Below are 12,551 nucleotides of genomic sequence, written 5' to 3'. Positions count from 1 at the left end.
CATTGCAGATTAAAAGTGTGATGCTAATAAATCAGCACCAATCAGCATCAGTTCAGGTCAGCTCTAGGAGTGTCCCCAGTCATATGTGTACACCTATTCAGGTTATTCCAGATGTGTAGTCAGTAACACTGGTAAATCTGTTCAGGTAAGGTTCCTTTTTTATCATTAACTAGTATTTATATAGCGCCAACATATTACGCAGTGCTTTACAAAATCCATAGTCATGTCACTGGCTGTTCCTCAAGGGGGCCCACAATCTAATGTCCCTACCATAGTCATATGTCATTGATACAATCTAAAGTCAAGTTGAAAGGAAGGCAATGAACTTACTGCATGTTTTTTGAAATGTGGGAGGAAACCAGAGTACCCAAACTCCATGCAGATAAAGACCTGGCCAAGATTTGAACATGGGACCCAGCATTGCAAAGGCCAGAGTGCGAACCACTGAGCCACCATGCTACCCTCTAGGCTAGCCTTGAGGGTTGACTCAATCTTTGGCTACCCGAGTTCAACTGTTCATTTTAGTGCCAGGAATGTGCCTAGTTATTTGGATTTTTGAATACATCACAGTGCTCAACCCAGAATTTTTTTTTAACCGGGTGGGAAGAAATTGTAGGTGGGTGGCAGCCCCTGTATTGTGACCAAACTCTTTGGTAACCAACCAAAAACAGCCAGGTGGTGCACCAAGCTAAAAGGGCCTGGGGAGAACACTGCATCAGGAGTGTCACACACTTGAGTGAATATCTGGGTACATCCATCAAGGTCAGCCTAGGCACATGTCTGGATATCTGTGTTTCAAGGTGTATCTGTTCAGGTAAACCAAAGTGTGTGTCCAGTTTTTTGGCTACACAAGAACACAAAAAAACATGGAGCTGTATAATCAAAGACAGATTTTGTGTATTGAAAAGTTATCTCCAATGAAAGGATTGGAAGATCAAATACTCTCTTCCATCTGACCAAATCTTTATTTCAGTTTCCCGTACTGCACTGGAAACATAAAAAGAGGAAAGAGTTTAGTTGCTAGGAGCAAAAAGAATAGTTTCTCCTTTTATCTCTTGACCTTAAGCTGCGTACACACGTGCAATAATTTTTGTTGGAAACAAACGCTCGTCCAATAATCGTTAACAAAAAAGTGCACAATGACGCCGATGAACAGGGATTGTTGCTGGAAACGAACATCCGTCCCGGCGGATCTGGTTGGGCGACGATCGTTCGCTATCTATTGTGGGTCGTTCAGTGATCTTGGGTGGTTCTGCAGTACACTTTCTCCTTTACATGTCACTTCCTGCATCATTCAAACAATCGTATCTAGCGTGTGTACATTATTATGGACTATACTTGAATGATCACATCGTTACAACGTGTACAGAATTGTGTAGAAAATGATCGTTTAAAATACTCGTGCATAATCGTTAGTCATTCTTTTTCTAACCATTCTTTTTTTTTATTATTATTGCATGTGTGTACCTAGCTTAAGCTGGCCTGGACAGACAGATTAACCTTAAAAAGTACCTGTCACTTATGAAAAGTGAAAAAAGCTGTGCCATGGACCAGACCGATTATGAGATATCACCATTAGAAGATAGTGACAGCATTGTTTCTTAAAACCCATGGTGCCTGTAAAGGCTTGTACATGTAAAGGCTTGTATGTGGAAGATTTTGCTGTGAACAGACAAAATGCGGTCAAAGGAGCTCTCCATGCAGGTGAAACAAGCCATCCTTACGCTGCAAAAACAGAAAAAACACATCCGAGAAATTGCTACTATATTACGAGTGGCAAAATCTACAGTTTGGTACATCATGAGAAAGAAACAAAGCTCTGGTGAACTCAGCAACACCAAAAGTCCTGGACATCCACGGAAGACAACAGTGGTGACCGCAGAATCATTTCCATGGTGAAGAGAAACCCTTCACAACAGCCAACCAAGTGAACAACACTCTCCAGGAAGTAGGTGTATCAATATCCAAGTGTACCATATAGAGAAGACTGCATGAAAGTAAATACAGAGAGTGCACTGCAAGGTGCAAGCCACTCATAAGCCTCAAGAATAGAAAGGCTATATTGGACTTTGCTAAAAAACATCTAAAAAAGCCAGCACAGTTCTGGAAAAACATTCTTTGGACAGATGAAACCAAGATCAACCTTTACCAGAGTGATGGCAAGAAAAAGTATGTAAAAGGCGTGGAACAGCTCATGATCCAAAGCATAGCACATCATCTGTAAAACATGGCGGAGGTAGTGTGATGTCTTGGACGTGCATGGCTGCCATGGCACTGGGACACTAGTGTTCATCCAAGATGTGACACAGGACAGAAGCAGCCGAATGAATTCTGAGGTGTTCAGAGACATACTGTCTGCTGAAATCCAGCTAAATGCAGTCACATTGATTGGGAGGTGTTTCATAATACAGATGGACAATGATCCAAAACATACAGCCAAAGCAACCAAGGAGTTTATTAAAGCAAAGAAGTGGAATATTCTTAAATGGCCAAGTCAGTCACCTGATCTGAACCCAATTGAGCATGCATTTCACTTGCTGAAGACTAAACTTCGGACAGAAAGGCCAACAAACAAACAGCAACTAAAAGCCGCTGCAGTAAAAGCCTGGCAGAGCAATAAATAGGAGGAAACCCAGCATCCGGTGATGTCCATGAGTTCAAGACTACAGGCTGTCATTGCCAGCATAGAGTTTTCAACCAAGTATTAGAAGTGAAAAAATTTTTTTCAGATTTTAATTTGTCCAATTACTTTTGAGGCCCTGAAATTAAGTAAATGTGTTAAAAAAAAGGCTTTAATTTCTCACATTTTTATGCAATCTTTTTGTTCAACCCACTGAATTAAAGGTGAAAGTCTGCAGTTCAACTGCATCTGAGTTGTTTCAGTTAAATTTAATAGTGGTAATGTAGAGAACCAAAATTAGAAAAAAGTTGTCTCTGTCCAAATATTTATGGACCTAACTGTATAACACATTTATTCAATGTTATATGTAACAGACTCAAATCAAAGTAAATAAGGGAAGTTAATCGTCAAGATGCACATATGATTTACCAAGATATTTTATTGCCTGCTGTGGTTCAACACATTTGGCACTTTACTGTGTTCTTTAAATAAATGACTGATCTTGTGCTAACATAATACCAAGGGTGTTACAGGGTATACAGAAATACATCAATCATTTGTGTTCATGCTCTAGTGGATTTCATTTCTTTTAGTGAACTACTGCGGAAGAGTTAGGAGTTGCAGTCAAATATTAAAAAGGCAAAGGCAATTTGAATTCATCTGAGGGTTTTTTTAAGCTACCAGTTTCCCACCATCATAAAACATTCTTCCAGCATTGTCTAAAATTCAGAATCCTGGTATACAACATAGCTAAATCTCTAGGTACACCAAGCTACAATGGTTATATTACAGATACACTGCAGGCTGGCACTGAATCAGAAGCAGAGCTGCAGCAGAATGTCGTCATCGTTTGCTATGAGGATCTGGTTACTTGTACCAGCACAATACAGCAGATGTGAGAGGCCAGCAATACAGCAGTATACAACCTGCCTTTCTATTCTTCTTGTCCTAAAGATTCCACAGTGTACAGAAATGTTAAATATATTTTAAAAGGCTGAATATGGCTGATTGATTTTTATTTATATTTTCTTCAAGAAAAGAAGAGCAGCGCACTCTGGTATCATGTATAGTTATTCTGACAAATCAGATGATTGACAATAAACTGTAACCAACTACAGGTAGTCCTCGGGTTACATACGAGATAGGGACTGTAAGTTTGTTCTTAAGTTGAATTTGTATGCAAGTTGGAACAGATAAATTATTTTAATAAATGCAGTTAGGACAGATGTTTGTCTCAACATATTATTAGGCAGGGTGTCAGTTACTGTAAAAAATCCTCACTTTGAGGTAATCAGAAAAGAGGCCAAAAAAAAAAAAAAAAAACTTTATGGAGCCTAGAAATTCATTAACTTCTGGAGCAAGATGTGCTTTGATATGCAAAAGAAAAGAAATGCAGAATTTGTCTTGGTCATGAAAGTGTTACAAAAGGTTGCAGAAAGGGCTCCCCCCACCCCCCCACCCCCTCCAAGATCACCCACAACCTCATCTGTGTTTAGCAAAAGAGGAAAGTCATGCAAACCACCCCCTTCAAGCCAGGGTCCTGCACAGACTGAGCATTGAATTCATTCATATCTAGGAGGCGTCTGTATGTTGGATGTCCTTAACCCGTGACTACTTGTACTAACTCCTGCCACAGCTTTCATCCCCCTTTGGTTTACTCTGTGACTGTCTGCCCACTTTTTAACAATTTTATTGTACAAACTCCTTTAGAGGAGCACAGCTGTGCAGTGTGAAAGCAGCCACAATGAATATAAAGTCAATTATACCAGAACATTGTGCAAATTAAGCATATATTTTCAATCAAGATCCCTCTTGAGATGGCGAGTTAACAGAGGAGCACTCTTGCGCATGTCCTACATAAATGGCAGCATTCCTTGCGCTACTAGAGAAACCCAGATCCAGGACTATACTGGGCAGGCTAATCTTTCTATCTACATCTGTATCCATTGAACACAACTTGGGACAACAGAATGTGGGACATCCTTTTGGCTACCCTTATTTGTGTCACACTTTTGCTTATAGTTAGTTAGGACACAACTACAGCTCTCTTAGTGAAGTGTTCCCACCAACCACTGCTAATTAGTTTTGAAGCTTATTGAAGGAAACATGCTTCTTTTTGGAGACAGAATGCTCCAACTAATACCAAGGACGCACAAAATATTAATACTGAGACTTTTAGATAATTGACCAGTTTTTAGGCAGTACATAGTGGGTGGATGCTAGGCCATATTAAGCATGTTACAGTTATGAAATCAATTTGGATGGTCTGTTTATTTTGTTACATTGGGATGCAACGTCCTCTCCTATCCGTTTCAAATTCCGATCATTTTTGTTAGGCCTTCCCATGCTGGACATCAAGGGAAGAATACCTGATTTTACACACTGGTCCTGATTTATTAAAGCTGTCCAAGACTGGAGAAGATAAATTCTAATGGGGGAACCTAGGTGATCCAGCAAACCAGTACTCAACCAAATCTATTCCAGGTTTGCTGCATCACTCTGATTCTCCCATTAGTATTTATCTTCTCCAGTCTTGGAGAGCTTTTTTAAATCAGGCTGTTTAACCATTCCTTTTTTCTAGGGATTACATGCACTAACCTTTAATAAAGATCTGTGTTTTCTGGTGTGTTGTTGTTGTTGGGTCACCAGTTGTACAGCAAGAGAAACCGAAGAATCAATCAACTCTTGGAAGAAACACATGCTATACAAGCTGGTATTTTATCTAAATTCATCCAAATTAAATGAATAAGGATTTTTCATTTTATTTGGAACATCCTGAAATGGTATTCATGCTGTAGCAGTAACCTGAGCATGTTACCTTTTGTTTTGAGGAATAGTGCCTAAAAGCTGTATATCTACATTATGAGATTGTAGACACTGATTGTAAGACACTGCTATCTGTGATTGCTATTCTCACAAGATTTGGCTTGGTCACTACTGTTCTGCCTACTACACTTCTCTGCTGAATAATAAGCTATATACAGATCTCCATGATCTCCCTGCCTGAACTTCATTTATTCTGTAGATCTGCCCTTCTTTATCACCCTTACTGCTTCTTACATATGTAGCCATCAGGGTGGCAGCTCTGACATGAGAAAGCAAAGTATTCCTTCTCTACCAAGATGGCGTGAACTAGAGTGCAAACTAGATATGGTAAACCTAGAGCCAGTATTGGCCATTTCTTCTCTCTTCCACCCAACACTAGCTTTGGTGATGGTGCTCTTTAAGACCCAAAATATTTACCACATGGAATCTATAAATGTAAAACTGAAGAAACAAGAAAAATATAACTGCCAATTGCATACTTACAACATCCTCTATGATTTCCTTTACTGCAGCCACTGCTAAAATGAAGAGCAGTGGAACCAGGGTTGTGTAGCGACCAGTTGGAGATACATCTGGAATTTGCTGAAAAAGAAATGAAAAAAGGTTTAACTACTAAATCAGATAAAAACACACAAACACTAAAAAAGACTTGACATATTGTCATAAGTTACAAAAGGCAATGTCAACATGTTGTAAAGGTAACTCAAACTGTATAGGAATTACCCAACTAATCATGTTACAGATCACATGCCCAGGTCTTCATTTAAATGAGAGAATTTAACTACAGGCTTGCAATTTCCCCATAATAAACCTTATGATTGCATCAAAAATAGAATTTTAGCGTCACTTGATTACTTGGGACTGCACAGTTTACACACTGACATTGTCACCATTGCTGCTGCTATCCTAATCTGGACCAAAATGTGTGTTGATGACCCCTATGCTTGCAAATCACTGTGCAGATATGTCATTTGTGACACAGCTTTTCTGCATTTCCAATGCTTCTATTGTTTTTCAGCAGAAAACCAAGCATATATCATCACCAGAGATGCCTAGTAAGAGCAACACAGGTGTGTGCCAGAGAACCCATATTTTATTTGGCATTGTTTGGAACATCAACTGTAGCAAAAATCTATAGAAAGATAAAAGCTTGTGACCCTGCTGAATGTGCCTGGCAAAATATATAGATATAATCAGCAAGAATGAGCTACTTTAATTAGAACAGTCTTGTGTGTCCAAGCAGACCAACAAATGTCTTTCAACGGGATTATCTTTCACTTATTCAATGCAGGCTTATTCCCCAGCATTTAGTCATATTGAAATAGAGTTATTATTGGAACAATACAAAGCTTGTTCAAAAGGCAAAAAAAAAAAAAACAAAACATAAGGGCACTGGCTCATATCTACGCGCCATTTATTGATCAGAAGAAAAAGCCTAAGGAAGCTGCCACACAGGCCTGCAATCCAGATGGCAGGATATTTCTTTATGGTCACTTCCACATTCACAGTTCAGTAACAGAACATAAAACAATTTCCAATGCTACATAAGACAAGCTCATTATCCGTGTACCAGAATGAATGGAAATCACATGACCGTGGAGCAGACACACTGGAGACTTGGAGCATTGCACTGCAGAAAACTACATCATAATTCAAAGAGCCTGTGCTGTGTCAGGGTCCGGAAATCACACTACATACTGAGATTTTGTTTAGCTCATTTAACTTTTGTACTTCACATTCAAACACCCAAATTGTCTTTTATTTTCCCCTAGCAATGAAAACATTACTTGTCTGTGACTTGGCCCACTGAGTAAAAGCAGCATGAATTTTAGAGCATCTTTAAATGAAGTATCTAGAAAGAAACAACATTCTAAACTTTATAAAAAAAAAAAGTTTTTCAGTGGACTGTACAATGGTGTGTTCAGGTGTACATTACATAAAATAACCCCAGTTACATGATAATGTTAATATTTGCAGAAAAAGGGTTAAAAATGCAAATATTAATTAGGCTGGTTGTCATAGACTTTTACTTTTAACGCACAAGATCCCCTGTAAAAGCTAAAATTGTGTAATTACGAGGGGGTGCTGAGAAGTTCCTGGCTTTGCCCCTTACAGATAAAAAAGAAAAATGACTGTGGGGGCCTATGACAGCCTAATATCTTAGTATGTAACTGTGCAAATATCAGGTCTTTGGGATTCTTAAAACTGTTTTTTCTTTCAGTGGGAAGATGTGATGGCAGAGTCACAAGCAAGTTTCACGTCGCTGGAGTTACGGGCCATCATTAAGTTTTTGTTTCTCCAGGGAAAGTCAGCAAAGGAAATTCACACAGAGATGTTACAAACACTGGAGGAGAAGTGTTCTTCCTACAGCACTGTCAAAACCTGGATATCTCGTTTCAAGACTGGGCATTTCACCGTTGCAGATGAGCCCCGCAGTGGGCGCCCCCCAATCCCAACTGACCCGGCAACCTGCGATGCTGTCCATGAGCGGATTATTGAGGACCGGCGAATATCCGAAAAAAGATAGCCCAGATACTTGACATCTCATGGAAGCGTGTTGCGTTTGTTATCACCACTATCCTAGACATGCGCAAGCTTTCAGTGAAGTGGGTACCAAAATGTTTGAACAGTGATCAGAAGAAGGAACGAGTTGAAGAATCCAAAGCCGTTTGGGCCTACTTTGAAGCTACACAGGACTTTTTGGCTAGGTTAGCGGCTGAGGATGAAACCTGGCTCCACATCCATCCCAATAACCAAGGAACAGTCAAAGGAATAGCGCCACAGCGGGTACCCACGGCCAAAGAAGTTCTGAACCCAGAAAAAAAAGTCATGGCGTCCGAAAACCCTGGGTTTCCAATTGGTCCACCATCCCGCCTACTCACCTGACCTGGCCCCTCCGGACTAATATGTGTTCTTGAATTTGAAGAAACACCTGAAGGGGCAACGCTTTGAGGACATTTATGACGTCAAAGATGCTGCTGAGAGCTGGTTTGTGGCCCAACCAAAGGACTTTAAATTTGAACGGTCAAGAAAAGCTGCAACAACACTTTACCAAGTGCATCAGTTTTAGGGAGGAATATGTTGCATAAATGTGTTATTTCATAACTCTGGCTCTCTTCTTTCTGGGCAAAGCCAGGAACTTCTCAGCACCCCTTCATACTGCACACTAGGATTGAATCTTCCATTTTGAAACTGCAAAAAATGAGAAATATGTAACCCAGATTCAGGCAACTTCAATATATTCTTATCCCACTTGTCTTAAAGTAGATCTCTCGCATTTTCAGTTTTGGATTCTACATTGCTGGTTTTGCCCCAATGCAACACTTTGACAGGTCAGATGACCCGGTTCTTCGTAAAATATGGAGCTCTTTCTGCTTTAATTAACAGGAGCTACATGGCAATGAATAAAACAGAAACTTACAGTGAACAGTTTTATCTGACAAAAAGGGAGGAAAAATCTGAAAACAGGCAACGGTTTTGATCAGCCATACTTTAAAATCACCATCTGATACCCCCTCTTGAGACATATGTGTGCCCTGTAGTACTGTACAAGGTACCAAAACTTCATCAACAGATCTTTTCTGCTCCTGTAGCTGCTTTTACTGGCTTGCCATCTTTTCCCCATGCCACACATGCAACCGGTCATCAATATTATCTAAAGGAAGACATGGTTTATTAGACTCATCTACTTTCATCTATTGTTTTATGGCTGATGTCTGGCATTCATGTACCCATTGCTGGAAGTGGAGAGCATGGGCACCCTGGGATCCTTTGTGGAATTACATGAGAAGGGATAGCCTACATCCCCATGCACCCCATCTTCAAAAAGATCGTCGATGGACGACTGGAGCTGTACACACGCCAGATTCTCACCCGATATCGTCCCTGAGCAGATTATTGGGCGAAAACCGTTGGACGTGTGTACGTAGCTTGACGCGATTGAACACCCCTTGACAGGCTCCAGTGTAATAAAATAACCATTGTCATTCACTTCATTAATCAGTGGTTGTAATGTTTTTCTTACCCAGAGTAAATCTGGCAGAAGTTTTTTGTAAAAGGTATAATAAAGGTTCCATATATAAAGCAGTAAAAAATAAAATGATTCAAAAACATGGACAACAAAAAACAAAAAAAAAAAACAAAAACAGAAAGGAGATTTTATTTCTAATATGCAAAGACAAACATTTGAGTGAATGTGCTGCAGGGAAATAAAGGAGAGAAAATAAAATTGGTAGTTAAAGAGTTATTGGGTGTGACTGTATCTGTATGAGAAATAAACCATCAAATGCAGCATTTTAATAAAAGAGACATAGAAATCTGGTCCATCTTTTAGGAGAACTCATTCTTTCCATCTTCTGATAAACACCATCACAAAGGTGTAAAGTATTTGAATAATAAGTCAGCAGTGACAGCATTGCTGCAGATTGTAAATATTAAAACAAAGGGCCGTAACACTATTCCAAGAATTTGGTAACCTGCTGTGAAGGTTATTGGAATTAAAATAATCCAAATTAAAGGGAAAAAGGGAAATTCAGCAACTGGACAGTTCACAGTGAACCAAACTGTGCCCCCATGTGTAATGCTGTCTGGCAGACTCTGCATGCGGCAATCACAGGGCTTCCTTACCCACAAATATTTACATAGCTTCTCAGGGCACTGCTTGAAGTATCCCTATGTGTACTGTACTCAGCATTACATAGAATATCCCAGGGCCAGATATTCACTGAGGATCAAGAAACTTAGGTTTACTGAAGTCTGAACCGGAGATAGTTAAAGCCTTCATGCAAAAAGTGTAGGTTTACAGACATACCATCAGAGCATTTCTGTTCAGGGTAGAAGCTGGCCACATAATGTCCAATTTTTTATGGTAACTACACCTGATTAACATTAGCTGTGTAATCAACAGAAAAGATCCTGTGAAAAGAAATAGAAGACTAGAGCAGAGTAAGCAAGACCAAAACAAGGCAACAATAAATACATGATCAAACTACCAATAGTTTCCAAAGATGGTCTACACAGGTAACATTTAATGTGGAAACAACAGATTGCAATGGTGCCTGCTTCCACCATACCACTGCACTACTTGATGCAGACAAGTCAATGCAAAAGCTAAAGGTGCAACATCTTGATTCAATGAGAATCAGCACTGAGTGAATACAACTGGAAAATAACAAAATGAAAAAACAACTCCTAAGCCAACATTTAAACAATAACACAATACAGTACAGAAACAACACTGATGCAACACTTGTCACAATGTTCATTGTATGACTTTCAGAAACTGTATTCTACCCAAAATACCTAATGCTTATATACACAGTCCACTAACCACAACAACACTCTCCATCCTTAAAGCCCCATCCCCTTTATTCTTCATGTACTGCTCTTCTCAGCTCCATTTCAGTCTTGTAGTTGAACCAACCATCTCTCCTCAATTACTTTTTCACCTGAGAATCAAATTCAAGCTCCTGTGCTTTGCCTTCAAACCCCTCCACAGTTCTTATCTCACTTACCTTTCTGACCTGATAAAAAAAATACTCTCCCAGACACTCTCTCTACTCCTCTGATGACCTAATGCCTTCTTTACTCATAACCTCATCACACGCACGGATACAAGACTTCTCTAGAGCTGCCCCAACTCTCTGGAATGGTCTTCCTTGTCCTATTCAGCTTCCTCCTCCTTTCTGCTCATTTAAAAGAGCACTTAAATCCCATTTTTTCAAATTTGTCTACCCATCTTCTTCTGTCTTTTGGAATCCTCACCACTTCCCACCATTCCATATCCCCCTATTGTGGGATACATCCCCCAGCTCCTATAATGTAAGCTCCTCGGGGCAGGGTCCTCTCCTCCTGTGTCACTGTCTGTATCTGTCTGTCATTTGCAACCCCTATTTAAAGGACAGTGCTGTGTAATATGTTGGCGCTATATCAATCCTGTTTAATATATATTATTAGTATTAACAAATATGCTGCAGATTTTTACAATTGGTTTGTTGTGTGGTAAGGCACAATTCTTCCTCCAGGGAAAAAACAACCATGTGGCCAAAAGTGATTTGTTGCTTTTAGGAACCATACAGGTATTGTTCAAAGCAACTACAGTTACATGCAAACGTGCACAAACCGATTTCTAACTGCTACCATTCAACTGAATAGGAGTAACTATAAGCGCGGTTGCTCCTGTGGTAAAGTGATGCAGCCAAATGAAGGTCTGAAATGGCCCTTACCCATCAACTCAGTCTAACCTGTGCGTCACACTGTGCGATCTTCTCTGACCTGCGGGCCCCTGCCCTGAATATCGTGCAACCTTTTCTTTAACAAGTTTCCATAGAAGTACCTACTGGGTCCAACTTCTTTCACTACTTTACACTCACTCCCCCATTCTCCTCCACTATTAACAGGCATTGCCACCACACTACCCCATGAACAACTCTTACTTCTAAACCATTTGTAAATTATTTCCTCAGCAAGGGACTTCATGCAAGTAAATGTTACAAAACTCTCATACTAGCACAAATCAATCACTTTCAATTATTATTCCTGAGGTCAGAATAAAAAGTGAGCAACCAGACCGCCCTGAAAGTGTGTGTGATGTTCACTCAACCAGTAAACACAAATATAAGAAACTGAATAATTAATAAAAGGTTTATTTGGGTTACAAAGCCTGTCACCTTTGCTACAATGACTTTTTTTCTCAAAGGAACACTGTACTGTGAGTAAAATATCAAGATTTAAAAAAGTGTCTATGTCCTCTGCATACTAAGATACTTACTTACGTTGATTTGATAGCTAATTGATGGTAATTGCCCACTTATGAAAACGCAGACAGACATGAAAGTACAGCTCTCAGCTTTTATGAATCAATCTAATACATCATTTACTGAAAAGTATCAACCATGGCGGAGGGCAGGGAGCCTGACACTGTATACTCCTTCCTAACACAACATGCACTTTAATACAGAGGATAAGTCTGTCCCAGCAAGACCTTCATCAATATAGCTGTTCATTTGTTATAGGTTCATCCATAATACCAAAGCCGGTCATCCTTTTAATCTTCTTCTACACTTGCCTGGCCTGGTACAAAAACACTAGAGGACAGTCACCATAA

The 12,551-nt window shown here is 39.7% G+C and overlaps 1 protein-coding gene across 1 annotated transcript in view; it reads right to left on the bottom strand.

Moving 5' to 3' along the window:
* Positions 1–5,691: 5,691 nt before the first annotated feature.
* The window catches only part of LOC140327481 (probable phospholipid-transporting ATPase IA), a 34,867-nt gene continuing 28,007 nt past the window's right edge, over positions 5,692–12,551 (bottom strand). The window contains exons 5-6 of the mRNA XM_072406867.1: positions 5,930–6,028; positions 5,692–5,841 (exon numbers count right to left, since the gene is read on the bottom strand). Coding sequence (XP_072262968.1) covers positions 5,692–5,841; positions 5,930–6,028 — 249 coding nt within the window. The remainder of the gene's footprint in view (positions 5,842–5,929; positions 6,029–12,551) is intronic.

The sequence above is a fragment of the Pyxicephalus adspersus genome, chromosome 3 (assembly GCF_032062135.1).
Source record: "Pyxicephalus adspersus chromosome 3, UCB_Pads_2.0, whole genome shotgun sequence".
NCBI lineage: Eukaryota > Metazoa > Chordata > Amphibia > Anura > Pyxicephalidae > Pyxicephalus > Pyxicephalus adspersus.
The sequence above is the reverse complement of the archived record's forward strand: the minus strand, read 5'-3'. Positions and strand labels throughout refer to the sequence as shown.